The sequence below is a fragment of the Tripterygium wilfordii genome, chromosome 10 (genome assembly GCF_013401445.1).
Source record: "Tripterygium wilfordii isolate XIE 37 chromosome 10, ASM1340144v1, whole genome shotgun sequence".
NCBI classification, from domain to species: Eukaryota; Viridiplantae; Streptophyta; class Magnoliopsida; order Celastrales; family Celastraceae; genus Tripterygium; species Tripterygium wilfordii.
In genome coordinates, this window is record NC_052241.1 from 8,012,170 (window position 1) to 8,037,161 (window position 24,992).

The window sequence follows — 24,992 nt, forward strand, 5'->3', positions numbered from 1 at the left end:
TTGTTTATTTTGACAACAAATAAGTTATGTCAAACAATTTATTATTTTGTTGTGTATCTAATTTGATAAGATTAATTAAGTTTACCAACAAGAGTTGGCTCGGCTCGTAATCCACTGGGTTTGTTATATGTGTGTTCAATATTCGATTCCAACAGTAAATGTAATTCTCTATGGTATTTCAAAAAAAAAAAAGATTGATTAATTTTGTTTACAACTAAAATTATCATATTGATTCTTCTAAAAAAAAAATATCATATTGATAAAATTTGATAAAAACTTAAAAAAAAAAACTTATATACATAAAAATTATAAATAAAACTCAAATAAAGAGATTAGATATTAAAAAAAAGTCACTGTTAAAAGGATAATAAGCGTTTTTAAAAAATATGAATATTTTTTCACAATTATAACAAGCATTTTAGTCATTTAGTATAACATTTCAATTAAATAGGTTACTTATAGATTTCAAAATGAAATATACCCATTTACGTCATTTTGCTGTTATGAATAGTGTAATTGTATTCCTTTCAGTCTCTTTTTTTCTTCTTCTTGTTCTTAGTAGTGATTGTCCTTGGTGATAGTTGACACGGTAATTTTCTATTGTTGTTGGATGCTGTATTGAGTACATATATTGAAGCGATGATTGCGAACTGATTGTTCCTTATTGCTTTTTTTTTTATACCTTGATTTCGTGGTCTGTTCGCTTGTTTGCAGGAGGAGCGCCCACCAAATGTTCGACAAAAGTCCCCAACCATAAGTTTGCACCATTCTTGTGTCCAAAGGCTACTATTTCACAAGATCTTATTTTATTGAATCATTTATTCATAGTTTTTTGCATTGCCAGAACAAATTACGCGAAAAAAGCTCCATGGAATTAGAAAGTCGTTTCCCCACAAGCCTGAATTGATGCTGCAGCCATTTGGTCCACACTCACACCAGCATTACACATATTTGCAAAAGCTCTCGTATACCTCAACCCATATGTTGATAATGGTCCACAATGTTTCTTGAAAGTTTTCACCTGCATAATCATACAAGCATCATATTCAGTTTCTCAATAATTGTATTGTTTGGTGTGTTTGTGTGTGTGTGTGTGTGTGTGTGTGTATATATGTGCATAGATATACTTACCAGCATCTTTAAGCAATCCCAATCATCCACCAGAGTTTGTCCTGCAGCTCTAACTAACTTCACCATCTCCATGCCATTTTCATTCCCAAATACAGACATTACAATTTGGTTTATACTTTGATCAACATGTCTTCTATGTGAAATGTGTTCATCTAGCTTCTTTTGTGCTTCAATCTTCTTTGCAGACCCTTCAGGGGATCTTAGAAACTGTAGATATACATACCCACATGAAGATTAAATATCATAATCATGTTCTAGTACAGATAAACAATGGAATGGATCAACAATGACCTTGTGCCAGAAATGAAGCAAATCCGCGTCGCGTTGATTAGGAGCAGCATTTGTACTGACTGATGTTGCCTCTGGAGCATAATAATTGTTATTGAAAGTGAAGTTTTCGTTCACCGGGTTCGTTCCGATGTATTTGAAGAGTGAGTCCTTCTGTATCTTCTTACTTCCATATTGCATAACATGAGAGCGATAATCCAAACTATCTGTAGCTGTTCTTCTTTTCACCTGTAATATAATTAACACCTCAAATAATTCTTAAATAGATCAAAAGCATGTATATTTAAGAATTTAGTTACTTCTGAATGCAGAATTTGAAAGCAACTGGATTAATTTACCACTTGATATTGCTTCCCCAGAGTTTCTTTGCGCATGTCATGTATGTCACTGCTTGCATATATTAATATAATTAAAGTATATTATCATGAAATAAAGAGAAATTTTGGATATAATTTCTGAAAGCTATACATACAATATTATATATATATATAAGAATGAACCTGTCCTCGAGCCAAGAAATGCTGAACAAATCACCCAAACAAGTGCCATAATTGTAAGGAGGATTAGGGAAATCTCCAGGACAATAGACTGCATAACTGCTTTCTTCGGCATTGGAAGCAGTCATTGCGTATATATTCATGTTCTCCGGAAGTAATCCTTCAAACATGCTCCCTGATTCACATGCCTCCATATAGAATACCTACATATTCACAAAATAAATAAATAAATTATAGTCTTGACCCGGCCCAGCTATCTCTTTTTTTTGGTAACTGAGAATTCTCTAGCTCAACATATCCACTAGAAATCCGAGTCAACTCTAAACTCGGGCTGCCAACCTAGTCTTCTTCACGTTGGAAACAAGGTAAGACTGAGCTGGAGTACGTTTCGAAAAAAGAGGCCGAAACCCACAAAGGAGAGTTAGCTTCACAAAAGCCTCCCATGACCCGGCCATCTCTCTCTTAAGAAAAATGAATTAATATGTGTAATTACCATGGTTTTGTATGTATTAGCAGCATGTTTCCTCTTCAATACATCTATCAAGTCTTTCGCATATAGATCCTCACCTTGTGGCATTTCTACCAAAACAAGTAATTAATTACATGTTATTTTCCTGGAAATTGAATGAATCAAAAATTTGATCTAAATTATGAAAGTATTCTTGGATTGAATTAATTAATTAATTAATTAAAAAAAAAAAAAAAAACTCACCAATGATTCCAGGACCACCATGGTCACTATAAAAAACGAAGATGTGGTCATGAGGTCCACTATTTACGACTTTGCCACTACCTCCATTGAGTGCACTTTTGTTCCCCAAAATGACTGCAAATAGGTTCTCAATAGTGGCATGCTTACCTGTATAGTCCTACACAAATTAAGCAAAAAATCATATTAATTTTAGTTAGAGACCAACGTCTTAGGGCTAACATGAGGTCTGCTCAAGGACCTATAGGTTTAGGTACTATCTAATACGTTCTCCGGCTAGATAAGTTATTTTTGGAGGTGAAACCATGCGTTTCTGAGATTTGCGTGCTCCTTGGTTAGAACCTCTAAAGGGGTCCCAATGGTTTGGACGAGTGGGCTCAAAAAAGACTGGTTGACAAGAACCACATTCTGCGTTATAAAGAAAAATTAAGAAATTAAAAAACTAAGTACCTTGGGAACCCCAGCGTAAACATCTTCTCCATGTGGATGGTTAACAATGATGCCAGGCCTGGGATTATCATGATTGAAAGCAATATCATCATACATGAACACTATTATGTTTTCATCTTTAACTCCTCCCTTCTTCAACACTTGATAGGCATGACATACATCTGCCTGCATTGATATATATATATATATATAACAGCAAAAAACATCAGACAATTGATATATAAAACGAAACTAGCTAATTAATTAATATCATTAGAAGATAGAATGCACCTGGTGTCTGTAATTCCAATAGCCACTTGATCCAGCAACCAAAACTGCCCATCTTCTTCCTTTGATTTTCCCATCTTTATGATCGATTTCCGACTGCGAAGAATCCGATTTAATGCTCCTCGCATTGCCAAAACCATTGACAACAAAAGAGCTCAACAATAATGTTGTGAGTAAGACAAGTACCACTGCATAATTCCTCGTCATTTTTGTAATCTGGGTACAAAAAAGATTAGGAAATTAGGTTTAGATACTATCAATATGCACTTATCTATATATATATATATAAGGAGAAGGAAAAGGAGAAACAAAGACAATGATGATGGAACTAAGAATGCTCACTAGCTTGTTGATTTGCTTGTTAATCTTGCTCTTCTGGGTGTCATGCATCTTCTGCCTTGACATAATGTGTATGTATATATAGACATATATACTTAACCTACTCAATTAAGTCCAAAAATGCATTGATTAGGTTGTAACTAAAACTAAAATGGACGGTTGAGATTGAATGATGTTTATTCCATTTTGAGACAACATAAACATTGAGAAATCCGTCATTTTGAACTCTTGTCAGATGAATGAAGAGGAGGTGTGGGGATGTGCTTTCTCATGTGATTGATTTTAATTTCTTCTGCCACAAGTAACAACTTATATACCAGGTGGTGAAAACTCTTGTTTTGACCTAATTAATTAATGATAATGTAAGATTTTGGATTCCATATGTAACTCCCATAAAAGCTCAAAGTACGTAGTAGTAGGGCTGTTATTGGTATGGTAAATTATCCATTGGTATACCATTACCGATCAATTGGTTACCGAAAATAACAGAAGATTGGTATACCGTTACCAATTGTTCGGTACGGTAAATTTACCGATGATTTCGGTAACGGTAACGGTAAGCAAAGTTCAAAACCGGTAAATTTCCCGATTACCGACATATATATTAAATATATATTAATATTATTTTTAGTTTTAGTTTTATTTAATTATGACCATTAGATTGATCTAATTTAATCTAGACCATTTATTATTTTTAGGGTTATCATTTATATATCACTCGTAGCAATTTCATTAACTTTAAAGCAGCGTTTGCTACATAACAAAATGCTTTGTTGGTATTGATTACATGCTTTTCTTCTCCATTTCCATTATGGTCTTTTATCTTTATTTATCTTGTTTCTTCTAGCTTTCATGCTATGGAGTTTAAAACACTTCGGATACTAAAAATATTAGAAATTAATGAAATGAAAGATTTTCCGTTATAGATTGTTGGAATAATGTTATGTGAATTCTCCTTTCTTTTTTTCTCCGATTGATAGGTATTTTCTCTTATTCACATGTAGCACAATGATCCTTCTCATTAATCTATTACTTTTATTATTGGTATTGTAGGCAAGATGAAAGTGTTGTACTTTCATACAATGACTATTAAACACAATACTACTTGATGTATTTTTTTTTCTTTCTCTTTTTTAAATAAGTTTAAGAATTGGTAAATTTACCAATTACCGACTTACCATTACCGATCGATCGGTATACCGACCATCGGTATACCGACTCTTCCGGTAACGGTAACGGTAACATTTTTTGAGTTACCGAAAGAATTGGTATGGTAACGGTATTCTGTGTTTGGTAACGGTAACCGTACCAATAACAGCCCTACGTAGTAGTCAGTTAGAAAAATTAAACGTAACTGAAAGTCAAAGTTACACTACTTTTCAACCATAAAAGAAATAATATACTTTTACTCATCATGTCATTATCATGATCCCATCACGATCTTTAAGGGGATATTATAATTAGTAAAGAGCGTACCAAAGATTGTGTCAGCATTGAGAATGGTTTGAACCGTGGCTATACAAGCATGCTGGTATTCCTTGAAAGGAACATCCAGAAGAGCAAGGCGAGAAGTGACTGGCAGACCCCTATAATACAAAAATTTGTTGTAAATCCGCATCCCCATACATGTCAATGAGTAAGTATATTATTTCTTGAGGGTATATTACGGAAGCCACGTAGGCTTAAAGGTAGAGATAAATAACCATTTTTAGGATTTAGGTGATGTTTGGTTCTCGAAATCTAGTTTTCCAACCCTAAAAAAAGTAATATACTTTTTCATTGTCATTGTCATCCCATCACCTTGTAATGCATCGACCAAAAGTTTCCAAGTGTTTGGATCTTCTCACTCTCTCAAAATTTAAGTTATATCCATCCAACTTGAGTCATTCTGGTAAAAGAATTTATCTACAATCAATTTGACTCGCATTCGCCTTTGGATGGTCGAGTTGAACATATCATGCCATTGATTTATGACTGCATAATTGTTGTTCAGTCAATGTGATCCTCCAAAACACCATATGCTAACACATATAGATAAATCCTCCTTTTTTTTTTTTTTTTTGCGTAATTAGAGAAATACAGTTTCTTACCATCAACAATGTTGTAAATTCACACTCTATACACACCAATAATATTTTCCGTTTTAGATTGTCCGATTCCGGACTTTGCCTTCCCAATTTTTTGACATGAATTTTTTTTAATTAAACTGATCGATAACCAAAATAATCATCAATAACCGACCGATCAATCGATTAAATTCATGTCAGTAAATTGATTAAAAAATGATCGTAACTGACCGTTTCACCCATACTTTGGGTCATGGAAAGATTGATTTTTCAACAACCGAGTCACCGGAGGGGAAAAAATTTACCACTTGGTCACTTATGGTGTAAAACCTGCTGTCAATTTTGTAATTTGGTTAGCTTAAACGATAATTTTGACATATTTTCATATATTTTGTAGCTTTTCTTTTTTGGTAACTGACCAAAAATGTTATTTATCCTTTATTTTGCAGTTTAGACTTCAGAGCATGTCGATTGTCGAGTGTAACAAGCCCAAATAGTACATCTGATGAAAGAAGCCCAAGACAAAAGCCCACATAACGGCCCACCATTTTCCGTTCAAATTCGTTGCCGTTGATAACCGTTCCTCATTTCCTCTCTGGCCTCTCTGGAACGAATATGGAGTACTGCTTTCTGTTCGCTTCACTTGTGTGATGATGGTCAGATCTCAGGTTGTGGTTTGTTTTTCTTTGATTTATTTTCTATCATCTTTAGACTCCGTAGTGTTTTTCTTTCAAGAACGAAAAGAAAAAAAAAATGCCACAAATCTCTGTTGGGGTGTCAATGGCGATTAATAGTCATTTTTTTACACAAGAAATTCAATGTGTTTGTGTATGCATATATGGAGGCTTGTATACCAGAAATAATCAGGCACGGTGATATGAATCGCAATTTTTTTTTTTTTGGTTTAAGAGGGATCAGAGCGAACAAAATTATGTCTAACCATGAATACGAAGAGAGCATGCTCTAAGGGTTTAATTTTGCAAGTTCATTTCCATAAATTAATTTCAAAACTCTCAATTATTAATATCTTTTTTAACCTTTTGTGTTTCCTCGTGTCAGTGCGAGCACGATGGAGAGTAGGAATTTGTGAGGGAATCGATGTAAGGACAGTGTTGAAGCAGTAGACTTGGGTTTGTGTATCAATGGGGACTGTAATCAGTAAAGCTGCTAATGGAATTGGAGGTGTTCTTGGAAATGCTTTTGTCGCTCCTTTCAAGACTATTTTCGGTGGATCATGCGAGTAAGAATTTCTGGTTTCTTTAATTGTGCAAATAGATTAGAATGTTGGGTGTTCAATAAATGTATGACATAGTAAAAGCAGTCTTTCATTCACTAGATTAATGTTTTTCTTAAGTCAATGAGCTTTCCTCGTCTCATACTCTAGACTTAGTGCAATTTTGCAATTTGTTCAACATTTAAGCTGAGATGATAATTAAATGAGCAATTTGAAGGAGGTGAATCAGGAGAAGGCAGAGTTTCCTTGAAGTGCCTTTTAAGATTTCATTAAATAATGTTTTTATAAGCTTGGACCAAAATATTTTTTCGTTAAACTTGGCTGGTATATATGTGTACTATTTATATATAATTTTATGAAAAATTGGTGGGCGAATAGAAATTTTTTATGAATTATCAGAAGTAACCACAATAAGTCAACAAGGGTGCCGTGCTATGTCCTTATGGTTATGGGATCTTCAACTAAAAATTTTGAATGTTTTTGGTTTCATCCAGAAATTATTGATATGATACTTCCATTCAAAATTCCTGCCAATAAGTTGGGCTCTGATATTTTCATACTAGTTAACTCTATTTATAACTCGGAATTCACCGAGGATTGTACTCGTTTTTTAGATTTTGGAGCGGAAGTTTGGATTTGCTGTGATTAGTTTGACTCCAAACCCCATGCCTAAGATATGTTATTTGGAGTTTGATCTAACATATGCACCGTTCAACATTATCACTGAGGCAGTATATCTGAAAAGTAAATACTCTAGCTTTGCAGTGGACTCGCCTGTTCCTTTGTAGACAGTAGAATAACTTGTATGCTGTCAAATTTTGCTTAAGTACAATATAATGACCTTTCAACATTGAGGAGGTCAACATTTGCGGGTGATCTCATAAAGCTTAATTTCTTAAGTACCATTGGGTGGTCATGCCACTCTTATGGACTCGGAGGAGTAAATGAAAATTAATATTCAGATAATTAGTTTATAGTTATTGTTTGTACGTATAATCACCCCAAACATTATGTGATTTATATGATGGGGAGGTTCTTCTCTTTTCCGACAGCATTGTTGGCGTGTTTTTCGTGCGTAGAAATGTTGTTTTCATGTCTTTGTTTTGGATTCTTTTATTCTTTCATTCCAGTTTCTGGACAGTACAATCCTGATGTTCTTGATTCTGCAGGGGCGTTTGTGCAGGACCATGGGACGTGATCTGTTTCATTGAGCATTTATGCGTCTCCAATCTGGTTAAACTGTTGATGATATTAGTCCTTTGCTACTTAAGTAAGTTTTAATTATTACCTGGTGGTGCTCTCATTTAAGGTCTGCCTGGTAGCAATGTTCGGAGGTGTTCACCAACTACTATGAACGCAGGGAACTGTGCTATTTTTTATAAACTGTGATTATAGTTCACTTTTCAACTGCATCATTTCTTTCCCCCATATGTTCACTTTGAAATTGCTATACTTTGTGAACAATGAAATGTTTTTTTGCATATTAACTTCTATATTGTTTCGGCGAAAAGAAAAACCTATGATGCAAAGCAACTATGTTTCAATAAAGGCCATTTTTTTTGGATTATTTTTAAAGCAGCACTTTCTCCATTATATTTGAATTTCTCTCCCTTCAAATTAGAAGTATCATTGGCATTTCTGAGGGTAGCTTTCGCTATAAAGGGATCAAAAGAACTATGGAGCACGTCTTTTAGATTCTGTAATGCATCGTACATACATTTGAGCTTCTGTAAACATGCCTGTTGAATCTCATTCTTTTGTCTGATTTTACGGAATGTGATGACGAGGCCTTTCTGGATTTGAACATGATAAGCAGATCAATATACATGAAATCAACATAAACATACTAGTTACTTGTTGTATTTGTCTATATGTGTGTATTTTTGTGAAGATAGACATTGATCAACTTCTCCATTATTTTGCGTTTTCAGCGTTGTTGTTCTTCTACTTATTATTCAAGGTGGGGATTTGCCAATGCATAGTAAGAAGCCTATGTAGGATGTGTTGGGCAGCTTGTGAGACATATTGGTTTGCATTAGAAGATATGACCTGCTTCTTGTGGCACAAGTTAATGAACACTAAGCGTGTCAACCGCCGGCGGCGGCGCCGTTTTCAAGACATCGAAAGAGGGTATAACAGTTCAAGCTCTGAAAGTGACTTTTCAGATAAATATCACCAGTTAAGTATCAGTAGAAAGCGAAAGTCAGTGAGGGGTCTTGACAATAATCGTCGACTCCACAACCACCACCACCACCACCATGTAAGGTTGAAAACCAGAGAAGTGTCTGTTCATGTTAAGGGCGGATCTCGAAGACGAAGAAATTCCAAACGACTTCAAATAATCAAAGCAAGAAATCCTCGAAGGGACGTTGGACTTGTCAAGAGGAGGCGGCTTAGGTGATTTTTGTGCAAGAACTTTCTGAATAGGTTTGTGTGGATATAGTCTGACAATTTGTCGATGGAGATGTTGATTGAAGTAATAGTGTAATTTGGGTAGATTTTCTGGTGTAAATAGTGCAAAACTAGAGGCATGTCAGTCCTAAATGGAAACTCCCCAGATTTTTTTATTCGAAACTCCCCAACACACAAGCTCTCCATTGATCAAAAAACTCACTCACAGAGTTTGGAATCACCCGAGATACACTCCAGTACTTTGCACCAGAGGCCCCATGCTCCTTTGCAATGCAGTAATAGATGGTTAACTGACTCATCATGACCATCACAGAGAGAGGGCATACATGTTCTGCTGGTTGGATCACCTTCCAACTCTTTTACTATTATTTTTTTTTAGTAATCGATAATTCTCCAGCCCAACATGACGATCGAATAGCTGGGCCGGCTCTAAACTTGGACCGACAACCCATCTTGCTCTACGCTAACGATAGGCAAGATCGGGAAATAACACCGAAACTACTTGGTGTGGGGGTTTAAACTTACGACGTCCCGCATTTGTAATGGGTTATCATAGTCAACTTCACAATCCCAACAAAAACTTCTTTATTTATCACTTTTCAACTCAGCAGCACCTCACACGTATTAATTCTACCACAAATAATTCGCAATCCACCATCTTATTTTATAGCTGCCATCTCCATACACGTAGAACCTAAATCATGTAAAGAAGCTGTAAAAGATAATAATTTGTGCAATGCTATGAATCTAGACCTCCAAGCACTAGTTCAAAATAACACTTGGACATTAACAACACTTTCTCAAGGAAGGAAAGTCATAGGATGTAAATGGATTTACAAAATTAAATACAACTTTGATGGTACTTTAGAAAGACATAGAGCAAGATTAGTAGCACAAGGTTTCAATCAAAGTGAAGGCTTTGATTATAAAGAAACCTTTGTACCAATGGTTAAAATAACTATTGTAAGACTATTTCTTGCTCTAGCTAGTTCACAAAAATGGCATATGCATCACTTAGATGTTCATAGGGCTTTCTTAAATGGTGACCTAAAAGAAGAAGTAAACATGAAAATAGTCCCTGGTTACAAGAATATGGTTTGAAAATAGTCCCTGGTTACAATGTAAAAAACAAGAATATGGTTTGTAAATTAAACAAATCAATATATGGTTTGAAACAAGCTTCAAGACAACGGAATATGGTTTGTTTACTTCTTTTTATATTAATTTCTTTGTAGTCTTTTCAGCCTGTAGGCCCTGTACTGACTGTTGGTATAGTGATTGTCTTGTATTCAAATAGGCCTGATGCCACTGTAATTCCTCAAGTAATTCAAGGGCTAGTTTGGTAGAGCATTTGTAAAGTAGCAGATATGCTAGCAAAAATGGTGGTAGCAGAAATGCTGGACAATTTTAGTAGCAGAAATGCTAGCTGAATGCTGAGTAGGTGTTTGGTTGTCCTTTTGTTGTTAACATTTGAGTTGTGTAGCATTTTCTGATAAATTACGTGTAGGGGTATAATGTATATTAGTTGTATATGCTGTTCCGAACAAACAATATAATTATTAAAAATAATATAATGACTTTTAAATTAATTAAAGATAATAATAACATATAAATTACTTAATTATCAATTTGTTAGCATTTAATTTATTTATTATTTTAATTATTTAATGAGAATGATTTTAATATCCTGTTCGTGCATCCTATCCCAATAAATCAAGGGTAATGGTGGAATAACATGAACTTACCAGGGACAAAAATGAGAACAAATTACAAATGCTCCAAAAAAGCTCCTCTAAAGTAGCATGTGAAAGTTCAACGAAAATGCTGGTTAAAAATCTCTCTTTTTTGTGTTTTTCAATTGTTGTTTGGTTGAAACTAGTTTTTCTACTCAAAAGTAGTAGAAATGCTCCTCCAAATTGTGTACCAAACAGGGCCTCAATACCATTAGATGCTTCTTTTTAACCTCAAGTTCTCTTCTCTCTCTAATATTCTGCAACTAAGCAAACTCAATTGTCACTACATTGAAATTATATCAAGTCATGCTCCCTAATTATCATTACTCCAAATCGTTATTATATATATATATATGTGTTGTCATTTTCCCCCTTAAAAACAGTACTTGAAACTTCACATTTCTCACATTTGCCTCTCCAGCTTAAATGATTCGCTAAAAGCAATTCATAAATGATTTAACAACCAAAAGTCATCAATTATTCATGACAATATGATAGATGTTGTATCGGCTGATATTATATAAATGTCCTCACTATCTCAATTATTGCCCATAACAATATGATATATGTTTTATTATATACTCTTCTAACCCTTTAAGATATTGGAGAAAATTAAATAGTAAATTCATATGTTTTCTTTTTCTCACTTCAAAATATATACGATCGATTGTACCAAAATTTAATACTATTTTCTTCGTACTCTTTTATCAATTAGTTTCTTCATATTCATTTATCAACTCTTTTGCACATTTTTCAATACCTAATTACTAGATATTTCATGACATTACAGCGAAAAATTTATTTTCTGTTATATACCGGCCTTTGAAGATCACTCAGTCGTTACTTAATTTAATGATAATGAATGTGATTTTATCATGAAATTTTTAGTTGAATTTTTTGATTCCTACTCTCATATTCCTAACTAGTTTTTGTTATATAATTCTCAACGGTTTGTTGATCTTTGATGCAAGAACAGAGTAATGAAAGAGAGTTTTATTAATTTTACATATCATATGCTATCGGCCGGTTGTAGAAAATAGTGTAGATATTTAATTATTCTATAATAATGACTTAATTAAAACCAATAAGGGTTCAAGATGTTAGAATTGTAATTGAAAAACGAATCAAAGCATATAGACCAGTCTATTTTTGGCTAATATTATTCAACTAATGTACTGAACCGAGCTTGAGTATGTGAATTTCATCCACAACCAACTCAATTACACCTCTTGATCTTTGTACAAACAAGACCACCTTTTTTTAACCACGGTTAAGTTCGAATGAATGAACTTGAGGTGTCAAACCTAAATCCTTTTTTCATACTTTTGTTTTATTATTCTTTTGCCGATTATGATAAACTGTCGATTTATTAATAACATAATTAGGGAATTACTTCATATATATATGCACTCCTAATATTTTTGTGATTTTGGGCAAATACCATGAAGGTTGTAGGATTAGAACCTAATCAAGCCTAATGAATTATTACCTTAAATGATTTAATTACCACAATTCATAGATGATTTAACAATCACAAGTCATAAGTTCTTAGTGATTTTTTTTTCTTTTTTAACAGATGATTATGTTGTTTGATTTTTGTTATGAATTAACGAACAAAACTCAAATATAGAAAGTATGCGGAAATTATAAATGAAAGAAAGAAGACACAAAGATTTAAAGAGGTTTGGCGCAACTTGTCTACTTCATCGGACGAAAAACAACGAATAATTCCACTAATATGAAGAATATTACAAAAGATATGAACTTTGTGTTGGACCAAATGTCCTACATTTTAATTTTGATGATCCAATATCATTGTGCTATTTGATTACATGTTTGATTGATAAATTTATATGCAACATAATGAATTTGACTTGCACATTTCTAAATGATTTAAATAAATTTTTTATTGAATTTACATTGACTAACCTACGTTCAAAGCATGAACCTTACAAGTATATTGTGGTGTAGTACATCATTTATATTTTTCAAGTTAAGTCAAAGGAATGTCAAAGTTGCCTAAAATATATGATAACTCAAGAATGACTTAGGAAGGTCTAGGGCTAGCTAAAAATCCCGGTGGCACCTGTGTGAATCAAGTATGAGAAAGTTGAGCTAAATTTGGAAATTGCCTATATGGCAACTGGGGTGGACATTTGTGTGACATGTGAAGCTGATGTGGCATCTCAATATGGCTGGAACTTAGTTAGGAGTCGTTTTGGAAAGCGAAGAAACAAGATCTTAAATACTTTTCTTGGTACAAGACTAGAAGAAAATCAAAGGCAAAATCATGTGAAGATTATGGAGTTGACTTGTGAGAAGATTATGGAGATAATTTTTTGAGGAACTAGTGGACGTAGAAAGACTTGGGGAAGTATCCAAACCACTCTAAACATTTTTTACATCTCTCCTTCACTCTTTAATTTATAGCTTCACATATTTGCTTTAATTCAAAGTTTGCTGCTGTCATATTTGGAAATCAATCTTTACTAAGCTTATGACAAATTCATTTATTTTTCAAAATCACAATTCGAATTTTCACTCTCTTAAGGTTCCATCGTTGTACTTGTGATTGAGATTGATCTTTGTTTTTATACATATATCATTGCCTTGCTCTATATTATATCCGATTAATATATTCCTGTTTTTTGTCCATCTATATATTGTTCATATGCCATATTGATTATAAGCTTTCTTGATAAAAAACTGGTTTATATATATTTTCATTGTACAAATTTGATCTTGTACATTTTGTGATCTTATATGGTTATCTCCACTTGATTTGTGTGAGCGTAATTGAAACAAACTTGAAATAGTATTTACTTGAAATTGAATTGGACACATGGTTGGAGACCGAATATTGTTTGTATTGTGTTGTGTGTGATGATTTTGTTAAAGATTATTCCTAATAGGAATTTGGGCGCACAATTCACCTTCTCCGCCCTAAGTTATTCACTTTGAACTCAAAAACTAATCCACAAACCCCTTTCTTTGGACTCTCGCATCTCAAATCCCTCTCTAGGACTCCCTGCACACTAGGACTTCCTAGGACACCTTAGAAAGTTGCACAAACCTGAACTTTTATAGGCTACCCAAAACACAAGAGAAAGAAACCCAAATTTTAACTCAAAACCTAATAGAATTTTTATTTTACAAATTTAAAAAAAAAAAAAAAAAGTCAGGCCCATGGCTTCCTCGAGGAAGGGCAAGGTGGTCTAAAAGAAAAATTCAACTTTTAGCCAACTTCACAAATCTCCACTTGGATTCAAGTTTAGTGTCACAAACGACAGAAAACAAAGTACTCCATCCAAAAATCTTCATTCTTTCTTGTGAACATCATTCCTCATGTTACATTTTCTAACAAAATCTCAAACTTTAGAGATTAAATCCAAACAAGTTCAAACGCTCTTTGAACTTATCTGTCGATTCCGCAACATCTACTGATACACTAGAAATCTATCGACCAGTCTCACTTGATTTGACAACTCTGGAACATGGAACCTCCATATTATTTGTCTTAGTAAGTGCTTCCGAAACTAGCTTCTCATCCGAGATGACCAACCTATATTTTATAAGAATACTTTGCCACAAATTGAATCGGAGTACCAACTTGTAGTCCACCTAATTGTCCCATTCGAAGCTTCACCTGCTTCTGAGATCTTGAATCCATCTTGAAGGCATACAATCATTGCTTCAAATAAAACCGGTTCGTGAGAGATTCATCATATACAAGCTTTCTAGCTTGTCCTATAGCCCCTTGACTCTTTCTTCGTCAACGACCTCTATGGGCATCGCATTCGCAAGAAATAATTGAATCACAGTATGCGCCTTCTCGTTCATCTCTGCTGCCATCTCTTTGGATAATTTGGTGCCTCTTCTACAACCAAAATCTTCGCCAAACCTTACTGTTGCAAAAGTGTGCATATTTTGACACACCACAAACTAAAACTATTCTCTCCATCAAACTTTTTTATCTCGAATTTTGCAAGAGTCATTAAAGCTCCAATACCAGTTTGTTGTCAATTAATGAACAAAACTCGAATATAGAAAGTATGTGGGAACAAAATATAAAAATAAGAGATTCGGCATAACTTGCCAATATCCTCAGGCAAAAAACAACGAAGAATTCCACTAATATGAAGAAGATTAAAAAAGAGATGAGCTCTTGAACTCAAGAACTAATACACAAATCCCTTTGGATTCTCACGCCTCAAATCCCTCTCTAGGATTCTTTGGACACCAAGACTTCCTGGGACCCCTTACAAAGTCGCACAAACTTGAACTTTTATAGGCTATCCAAAATACAAGAGAAGGAAACACTAATCCTAGTTAAAATCTAATAGAATTCTGATTTTACAACTAGAAAAACATCAGGCTTGTGGCTTTCTCAAAGAAGGGCAGTCGGGTATGCACGAAAAATTCAATTTTGAGCCAAATTTCACAATTTATTTCTTCTTTTTCTTTATATATTTTCATTGTCCTTTTGCCCTCCTGTATATAAAATATATTGTATATATATCTTTGATATTATTCAAATGCTCTACGATATTATTCAATTGAGTAATCACTTTGGTCTCTATCTTTATCTAGAAAATCTCACAATAGTTTTTCTTCTTCACAACTGTGTGTTTGTTTTTAGTGAAAAATAGTTAGTTTATCAATATATATTTTATAAAAATTTCAAAGAGATACGATAACCATTACCATTTTAGGTGTTAAAACAAATTTTCCTAAACTTGGAATTTTTTATTAATACAAACGGAATATTAATTACTTGTAGATGAGCACTATATGCACTCCATTTTTTACTATGTACACCTCATTAACCCTTTAAAAATACACTAGAGTGGGGTGTACTTAGTAAAAAAAGGGGTGCATATAGTGCTCATCTAGTTTTATAGTAGGTTTTTTGAGGTGAAAGGAATTGTATGATATCAAAAAATGATAGAATCCTCTGTTTTCTTCTTTTATTTGTTATTTTATATTCTTTTTATATTTTATATTTTACCTTTTCCCAGATATCAATGGCTATTCATAACTATTACCTTAACACCAAAGAAGAGTTCAACCCAATACTTTATTTTTGTCCTAGTCGACCCTGATTCGACGTTAGAAGTGTATTGATTTTTCCCCAATAACCAAATACTTTTGTCTATAAATACTGCATATTTGTTTCCATCCACAAATCTCTTTCTTCCCTATGAATTCTAGTTTGAATAAAAATGCTAGTTCTTACTATTCATATTTTATAATATGAATATTTTATATGAGTTGGTTATCCTTCTATTCACTCTATGAATAATGGAGTCAAATTAATTCAAATACTCATTGTGTCAAAGCTAAACGAGTGTCAAAGCTAAACGAAACTAAAAGTCTTTTTACTTATTTATTCTTTTGATGCCCAAATATGATCACCCTGGTGATGAGGATTCAAATTCCCCTCCCCCATTTTTAAAAAAAAATAAAAATTTGTTATGATTTTGGCAAAGATAATGAAGTTCTTAGGAATATTACCAAAACTAGTGTTGTTTTCTTGTGTAATATATATTTGTCACAAAGTCCATGCAATAAAAGATATGGTAATCTCTTAGATGTGATATATCATATTGAAAGATTATAATGGGGTTTCTCTATTAACCATCTTTAGTTAGACATCATGACGTGCATACCTAACTCTTTCATTTGGATTATGCCACAATAATTATGAAATCAAATCGATATTGAGAATTAATGTAAATAAGACAAGCTAATTATTTATGCATCAATTAGGAATTTGACCTCATTAAGCAAGTTCAGTTTGTCGATGAATTCCCTCTATAGAAGGAGTCAAGTTAATTATACAGCTCAAATGAACTGTCTAGGGTTGTGAAGTGCATGGAGAGTTCTGGACAATATAGCAAATATTCTATGTAACAATCGGAAGATTCTTGAGTTCAATTCTCACTGAGAACAATATCATTGTAACCATGAGTTGGAATTTGGGCAAATTTACCATGTCGTCATGTGAGACATTTCTACATGTGGGCCTAACGGTCGAAGTTTAGGTACATATCAAATGTATAAAGAGCAAATTTGTATGGGGTCATTAATGATTATAAAAAATAAAATAAATAATGTATCAAATGTAAGCCATCACTATTTTCTTATTTTGTTCCTATTCAGGAGAGAAATGAATTTCCTTAAATGGTTGCAAACAAATAAAAAAAAAGTAGTTTATATTTAATTATTTCTTTTAGCGTAATATCAATTTTTCTACTCTTGGCACATAAAAAAGACAAATAAGTCTCTATTTCTATTTTTTTTTGGGTAAACATTAGGTGATGAGTTCTTCCTTATACATATACTACAATTAGGACACTTTTATTTCATTACACAACTTTTAGGAAAACACCAAATCAATTATATAAAATTGTTGCTCAAAAATCACAGAAGGGAATGAGGGAGGGGGTGGTATGCTGTAATCATAAATTGTTTGAAACCTAAAGAGGTATCATATCCAAAACGAGAATTGCATTCTCATTTTTCTTTATGAAGTATAATAAATGTATTAAGATAAAAGTAGACATGAATTATCATGAGGTTTATGCAGTTTAATGATTAAATTTATATAATTATCTGTAACCATCATTAAATATGTCCTGATTAAAAAAAACATCTTTGGTTGGACTATATATATGCATAATGACTGCATTATATCTTAACTCTTTCATTTGAGAACCACGAGTAGTTTAGATGACACAAATGTGTGTGATATTTTATAGAGATCCCGAGTTTAAACCTCCTCATCCCCTTTCCCTGTATTCAAAAAAAAAAAAGAAGCTCTTTCATTTGGAGTTTGTCATTAAAAATGAGCAGTTATTTGGAGGATGTCCTAAAACCTAAATCTTAAACCAATAAATCCTACGTTAATGTTAATCTCAGTCATTTAATCGGATTGAGAGCATAAAAATAGAGGTACTTATGTAAACTCCAATAAGGACGTCTTTACTGAATATATATATATATATATATATATAAACACATGTACGGCTACATATACTGGGCAAAAGCGTACATACGTATACTGTATAAATAATTGAAATTTAAATGTTAGATCATTTAGAATTTATTCATTTCTACGTAGGGGAACTTTTGGAAAACAGTCTACAATGCATGGTAATTTAGTTTTGCTAACCAAACCTACTAATAGAATTACCTTCTAATGAAATTACTGGTAATTCGACTATGGGATCCACATTACCATTGCAACACAATGAACCAAAAGTGGCCTAAAATTATCTCGAAATGGAATAAATATTACTCAATCTCAACCGTCCATTTTAGTTTTAATAAACGCATATTGGGACTTGATGGTAATTGTCTATTTACACAGCATAATTGAGTAGCCTAAGTATCTCTATATAAACATCGCCAAAGCAGAACATGAATGGCACCCAGAAAAAAGAAAAGACTGACAAGGAAATCAACAAGTCAGGCATTCTTAGTTCCATCAAATTTCTCTTAGTTTCTCTCCATATAATTCTTTTTTTTTATTTTCTTTGAAAATATTTTTGTCAATATATGTGATAGTATATATCTAGAATTAAACCCCTACTTTTTTTTGTACAGGTCACAAAAATGAGTAGGATTTCTGTACTTCTTCTCTTGCTCACAACATTGTTGAGCACTTTCTTTGTCAATGGTTTTGGCAATGTGACAAGCCTCGAATCAGGGTCGTCGCGGCCGAAAATCGATCATGAAAATGGAAAAACCAAAGGGAAAAGATGGGCAGTTTTGGTTGCCGGATCAACTGAATATTGGAATTACAGACACCAGGTGCATTTTTATCTTCTTATAATATTAATTAATTAGCCAGTTTTATTTACATATCAATAATTTGATTTTTTTTCTCGCTGTTATATATATTATGTCAATGCAGGCAGATATATGCCACGCATATCAAGTGTTGAAGAAGGGAGGAATTGAAGATGAAAACATAATAGTGTTCATGTATGATGATATTGCTTTTGATCCTGAAAATCCCAGGCCTGGCATTATTGTTAACCATCCATATGGGGAGGATGTTTATGCTGGAGTTCCCAAGGTACTTTTTTTTTTTTTAAATTTCTTAATTTTTCTTAATATAATTAATCTTTAATTAATTAATTAATCTGAATGTTGGTTTAATTTGTGTAGGATTATACAGGTAAGCATGCCACAGCTGAGAACCTATTTGCTGTCATTTTGGGAAACAAAAGTGCACTCACAGGAGGCAGTGGCAAAGTTGTAGATAGTGGACCTCATGACCACATCTTCATATACTATGCTGACCATGGTGGTCCTGGAATCGTTGGTGAGGTTTTTTTTTTTCTATTTTTGAGAAAAAATCTAATTAATTAATTCAATTTAACATGTAATTACTTCTTTTTTTTTTTGATAGAAATGCCATACGGTGATCTCCTATATGCAAAAGACCTGATAGATGTGTTGATAAGGAAATATGCAGCCGGAACATACAAAACCATGGTAATTAATTAAGTCACTAATTTTCATGATTAAGAGAGAAATGGTCGGGCCGGCCGAGACTATAATTAATTAATTTATTTATTTTGTGAATATGAAGGTGTTCTATCTGGAGGCATGTGAATCAGGGAGTATGTTTGAAGGATTACTTCCAGAGAACATGAATATATATGCAATGACTGCTTCCAATGCTGAAGAAAGCAGTTTTGCATTTTATTGCCCTGGAGATTTTCCTGATCCACCTTACAATTATGATACTTGTTTGGGTGATTTGTTCAGCATTTCTTGGTTGGAGGATAGGTTTGTACATATCATTATATATATATCCTAATTCTCACCTACGGACGCCTGTAATACGGGTGTCCGGTTTGTACACCTAGTCAGGACATTGGAATTTGTGTCTTGCTGTGTGCCCCACTGGTTTGGTCCCACACCAAGACACAAAAAGCATGCCAACTTTGTAAGTTACTGGCGTGCATATACGAGCATCACACACACTCTCTCTATTATATATATATATATATATTATATATATAATTTCTCTTAATTTCATGATGATACAATTCAATTATATATGCAAGCAGTGACATTCATGACATGCGCAAGGAAACTGTGGGGAAGCAATATCAAGTGGTAAATTCATTTGCTTCAATTATATAACCCTAATTGAATCTTAAGTTACTGTTTTGATATGTTTATATGAAACTTGAAGTGTTAATCACAGGTGAAAAGAAGAACTGCTATAGACAGTTTGGAATACAGTTCTCATGTTATGCAATATGGAACTAAAAAGCTACAAAGGGACTCACTCTTCAAATACATCGGAACCAATCCGGTGAACGACAACTTCACTTTCATTGATTATAATTATCCTTCAGCAGCAAGATCAGGCAAAACTAGTGTTGCTCCTAATCAGCGCGATGCGGACTTGCTTCACTTCTGGCACAAGGTTATGATCGATCCATTGTTTATTTGTACTAGCTAAAACATGATTATGATAACTAATCTTATGTGGGTGTATGTACATTTACAGTTCCAGAGAGCCCCTGAAGGTTCTGCAAAGAAGATTGAAGCACAAAAGAAGCTACATGAACAAATTTCACATAGAAGACATGTTGATGAGAGTATAAACCAAATTGCAATGTCTGTATTTGGGAATGAAAATGGTAGGGAGATGGTGAAGTTAGTGAGACCTGCAGGACAAGCTCTGGTGGATGATTGGGATTGCTTAAAGATGCTGGTAAGTATATCTATATATGTGTGTGTGTGTGTGTGTGTATACAGTCAAAAAATAATTATTGAGATGTTGAATGTGATGCTTGTATGATTATATTTGCAGGTGAAAACTTACAAGAAATACTGTGGAGCATTATCAACTTATGGATTGAAGTATACAAGAGCTCTTGCTAATATGTGTAATGCTGGTGTGAGTGTTGAACAAATGGCTGCAGCATCAATTCAAGCTTGTGGGGAAAAGACTGTCTAATTCCATGGGAGGGAGCTTCTTTCACATAATTTGTACTGGAATGGAAAAGCTTTTGAATAATTGATTGAATAAATAAGATGTTATGTGTTTATAAGAACTTTGTGGTTGTTTTGAGTATTGAGTTTGATTGAGCGTTTTTGAATGGATCAACAACGTACCTTTGAATCCAGGCAAATTTTTGTCTTCAAAATGCAAAGAAACTTGTGCTTTCAAAATTTCAATGTCATTCCACAGTTCCATGTATGAACTTGGAGATGGAAGAAAGAAATTAACACCCTTCATAGAATGAAAGTGAAAGATCCGAAGGAAAAAAAAGTGTCGGGAGAAAAATATCAATTCAAATATATCAAGCAGTAAGCGGAATAAATTATTCTTTCTTAGTGTGAATCTGTGAGAAACTAACTCAATGTGCAACAATATATCCTAGAAAAATAGGATAATAACATTGATTTTTAACATGGAAAACTTTCCTAGTGTAAAATAGAAAAACCACGGGATCATAGTCCACCCTTTAAGGGTCCACTATAATCAAATAATGGGTGTTGAAAATCCCAAGTCTCCCACTCACATCATAGATATTGTCTATTTTGGGTTTCCCCATCACAACAGCTTGCTACTGGGGCTTCAAGCGTTGCACTACTGCTCGGGCCTGGCGCACCCCTCCAAGTATCGGTCTTAACGTTGAACTTTTAATGGGCCATCGGAAGACCGGCTTGATTTCGTACAATGGGCTTGGGTTTTCTTATTGCAGTGTTAGGTTTCCTTCCCTTGGAGCCCGGAGCGATGTTGGGCCTAGGGTGTAACCCAAAGATTGGGAAACAAAAGTTGCAAAATTGGGAACGATTCCACCCAACCAAACATGTGGTAAAAGAAATTGGATGTTAAACAGGAAAAAGGCATTAATTAGATAGATCACAAACCACATATATTATATTAATAGAGCAGAACGATTACACTTGCACACTGTCATATGGAATGAAAATTCCAAGTGATTATTCCAAGTCACACAAATATAAGACTTAACATATATAAACAGTAAGAAACACCAGCCTTGATAGATATATTTACAACAGTTATGCATCAAGGTTTTATTCAGAAAAACGATGCGCGCGCACACATACACACATATTCACATAAATAGACGATGACATATCCATGATCGGGAAATGGCAACACCACCGTATATACGCAGCAACTACTCCATCCATCGATCTTACAAATTTTCAAATAAAGTAAAAAGAAGTGCATGTTAATTATATTGTCCGCTTTGAGATATGGAGAGGAAACGAAAAATACTATGAAATTTGTCTAAAAGAAGAGCATTCCAATTTTCAAATAGACCATAATATTGTGTCAGAATTGCCGTATAATTAACTCCGAAGTATGGTTGTTGCTTACCAAACAGCCCTAAAACAAATCCATATTTGCTACTGATTTCCCATCGGGACATGATGAAAATGGAAAAGTGCTGTCAAATTGAGTGAACGCCAGCTCACTCAACACTCGTTTAAATAAGGCAATAATCCCATTTTTCTCTTTTCATAAAAGTAAAAACAGCCCGAGCCTAAAGAGCTGGGCTAAGCCCAAAAGACACATATGGGTAGTTATAACCATTATCCAAGTATCCAACCAGCAGTGAACTCACGAGGCTAGATGCAGCCCATTTCGCCAACAATTTTTGGGTCTTGTTTATCTTGCTGCAAATCCAGCCCGCATAGCCTGGAGTCCCAATTTTTGCCAACCAACACCTATGTCTAACAATAAAAGATCCCTGAGTTTTACGGGAAATTCCAAGTGCACATCCAACACTCCACATTAATTGAGGGTCTCGAGCATTTTCCAACAAATAAATTGAGAGAATTTTTTTCTTCATAAATAAAAAGATTTGATCAACTGTTAACTGTGTTCCGGCAAAATAAGTTTTGTTACTTTAGGGAAGTTAAGATATAAACCCTTAATGGACCCACGTAATTGCATCAGCCCTACTTTTCCTATTGGACTCCTTAATGGGCCCATGTAATTGCGCCCACCCTACTTTTCCTATTGGGCTAAACCTAAATTTCAGTTGGATCATATGTGAATATTGAATAATAGAAGTCTAAAACGATAACTGATGCAACGGTGCCGTTCTGAAAGTGTCTCACATGGTGCGAGACTGCGAGCGAGCATGACGTGATAGTGGCAAAATGGACTCGCCACAAACAGACAGGTCCCCAACAAAACGATTCGCTGCGCCCGCAATAGAAGAACACCAGATGATCTTCGAAAGGATGTGAAATTCCGACAATTAACGCAAAATTGATCATTTCCCCTTTACTCTGTTTTGTTCTATTTTATTTTTCAATCTGAAAAAGTGTCGGCAGAAAATACCAATTCTAATATATCAAGCAATAAGTGGAATAAATTATTCTTTCTTAGTGTGAATCTATGATGAATTAACTTAATGTGCAACAATATATCCTAGAAAAATAGGATAATAACATTGATTTTTAACGTGGAAAACTTTCCTAGTGTAAAATAGAAAAACCACGGGATCATAGTCCACCCTAAAAGGGTCCACTATAATCAAATAATGAGTGTTGAAAATCCCAAACCTCCCATTCACATCGTAGATACCCATTCACATGATCACATCATAGATATTATCTATTTTGGGTTATCCGGTTCTCATGAATGGATACATCGAGTCAACACGATTTTATTTTTCCCAAGCTAGAAAGTGGGCCAAAGCCCAACCCATTTCCCTAGCTAGCAAGTGGGCCAAAGTCCAACTCACTTAACTAGGAAAAATGGCTCTTATATGTGATAGGGACTTGGCAAGCTTATATACCACATGATTGAATATCACTCAACCAATGTGGTATTCTAACACTCCCCGCACTTGTGGGTTGGGTTATGTCATACCCAACAAGTGAAAAAGTAGAGTTTAGACCCGTTTTAACTGGACCAAGACATACTCCGATACCATGTTGAAAATCCTAAGCCCCCACTCACATCATAGATATTATCCGTTTTAACGGTACAACCAGTTCTCTCTAGCTATTACTAGAGACATACATCAATATAAATCATGAACAACTTTATCATTGGCAATCAACAACAAATCAAAGAAAGAAGTTAATTAGGAAAGATCCCACAACTAGCAGTGACGTTTCAGCAAAGACTGACAATGATCAACAACTCCAAATGCCAATCGCACTGTTCAGATAGAAAACTCACTTTTTACCAATGCACTGCCAAAATCTCAAGTTGATCGGACGACTGAACAATTCATGATCATCGTTTAAAGAATGTTGCGTCTGTAGCAAAACCCTAAAGTTTTGACAACTCCTCATGTTTTCACCGAGTTCTATTCCACCAATACACTTCCATGTATATACTTGAGATATGGGTTGAACTACTAAATAAAGATTGGACCAAAAATAATTTAAATAACCCCCAGCATAGAAGGGACAACCCAACAGAAAGAGATGAGTGAAGAATACGAACAACATTTAATAAGATAATTGAAGTTTTGATTCCTAAAAGAGTTTCAACATCAGAACTACACTGCTATTTTTTTCTCAAAAAAGATAAAAAATAAAAAAAAAATAAAAAAGGAGAGGACTTCAATGGTGAATATATATTGTTGGACCTAATGACCTATGGTCCTACATGCCTAATTTTGATGGTATTAAATCATTTGTAAATGATATTGAAACATTAAAGTAATATTTGATTTATGTGAATTGAATTTAAATGAATACATCTTATTGATTAACTTACATGATCACATGCTCTAAGTGAGGCTTTTGCCTAATACTATGTGAATTTGACATGTAGACATGCTTGAATATATACTGGAAATTCAGTTTTGCAAAAATGAAGTAACTTTGAAC

At 33.9% G+C, this 24,992-nt stretch overlaps 3 protein-coding genes and 1 long non-coding RNA gene across 4 annotated transcripts; 3 read left to right on the top strand and 1 right to left on the bottom strand.

Annotated features, from left to right (window-relative positions):
• Positions 1 to 493: 493 nt before the first annotated feature.
• LOC120007809 lies at positions 494 to 983 on the top strand. Its single transcript, XR_005470255.1, has 3 exons — positions 494 to 589; positions 715 to 757; positions 845 to 983. It is a non-coding gene; the product is annotated as an uncharacterized LOC120007809 (long non-coding RNA).
• Positions 669 to 3,549, bottom strand: LOC120007808 (vacuolar-processing enzyme-like). Its single transcript, XM_038858263.1, has 9 exons — positions 3,346 to 3,549; positions 3,076 to 3,240; positions 2,629 to 2,785; positions 2,410 to 2,495; positions 1,920 to 2,119; positions 1,758 to 1,806; positions 1,423 to 1,647; positions 1,132 to 1,338; positions 669 to 1,021 (listed from the first exon to the last, which is right to left on the bottom strand). Exons 1-9 carry the CDS (start codon positions 3,547 to 3,549, stop codon positions 875 to 877), a joined length of 1,440 nt encoding a protein of 479 aa, XP_038714191.1. The 3' UTR covers positions 669 to 874.
• A 2,798-nt stretch (positions 3,550 to 6,347) lies between these two features.
• On the top strand, positions 6,348 to 9,548 carry LOC120007851. Its single transcript, XM_038858315.1, has 4 exons — positions 6,348 to 6,415; positions 6,807 to 6,987; positions 8,151 to 8,251; positions 8,913 to 9,548. The coding sequence occupies exons 2-4, from the start codon at positions 6,890 to 6,892 to the stop codon at positions 9,380 to 9,382; spliced, it is 669 nt and encodes a 222-aa protein (XP_038714243.1). The 5' UTR covers positions 6,348 to 6,415; positions 6,807 to 6,889; the 3' UTR covers positions 9,383 to 9,548.
• Positions 9,549 to 18,534: 8,986 nt separating this feature from the next.
• LOC120007499 (vacuolar-processing enzyme-like) lies at positions 18,535 to 21,256 on the top strand. Its single transcript, XM_038857760.1, has 10 exons — positions 18,535 to 18,595; positions 18,735 to 18,941; positions 19,045 to 19,209; positions 19,302 to 19,458; positions 19,546 to 19,631; positions 19,729 to 19,928; positions 20,213 to 20,261; positions 20,353 to 20,577; positions 20,662 to 20,868; positions 20,968 to 21,256. Exons 2-10 carry the CDS (start codon positions 18,744 to 18,746, stop codon positions 21,112 to 21,114), a joined length of 1,434 nt encoding a protein of 477 aa, XP_038713688.1. The 5' UTR covers positions 18,535 to 18,595; positions 18,735 to 18,743; the 3' UTR covers positions 21,115 to 21,256.
• Positions 21,257 to 24,992: the final 3,736 nt, after the last annotated feature.

Excerpts from the sequence above, each read along its gene's own strand:
- LOC120007808 (XM_038858263.1), bottom strand. The coding sequence starts at position 3,549 with ATGACGAGGAATTATGCAGTGGTACTTGTCTTACTCACAACATTATTG. Across the intron at positions 3,241-3,345 it reads ATTGGAATTACAGACACCAG|GCAGATGTATGTCATGCCTA; the intron begins GTGCATTCTATC and ends ATATCAATGCAG. Across the intron at positions 2,496-2,628 it reads TGGTGGTCCTGGAATCATTG|AAATGCCACAAGGTGAGGAT; the intron begins GTGAGTTTTTTT and ends TTGTTTTGGTAG.
- LOC120007499 (XM_038857760.1), top strand. The coding sequence starts at position 18,744 with ATGAGTAGGATTTCTGTACTTCTTCTCTTGCTCACAACATTGTTGAGC. Across the intron at positions 19,632-19,728 it reads CCGGAACATACAAAACCATG|GTGTTCTATCTGGAGGCATG; the intron begins GTAATTAATTAA and ends GTGAATATGAAG. Across the intron at positions 20,578-20,661 it reads TGCTTCACTTCTGGCACAAG|TTCCAGAGAGCCCCTGAAGG; the intron begins GTTATGATCGAT and ends GTACATTTACAG.
- LOC120007851 (XM_038858315.1), top strand. The coding sequence starts at position 6,890 with ATGGGGACTGTAATCAGTAAAGCTGCTAATGGAATTGGAGGTGTTCTT. Across the intron at positions 6,988-8,150 it reads ATTTTCGGTGGATCATGCGA|GGGCGTTTGTGCAGGACCAT; the intron begins GTAAGAATTTCT and ends TTGATTCTGCAG. Across the intron at positions 8,252-8,912 it reads ATTAGTCCTTTGCTACTTAA|CGTTGTTGTTCTTCTACTTA; the intron begins GTAAGTTTTAAT and ends TTGCGTTTTCAG.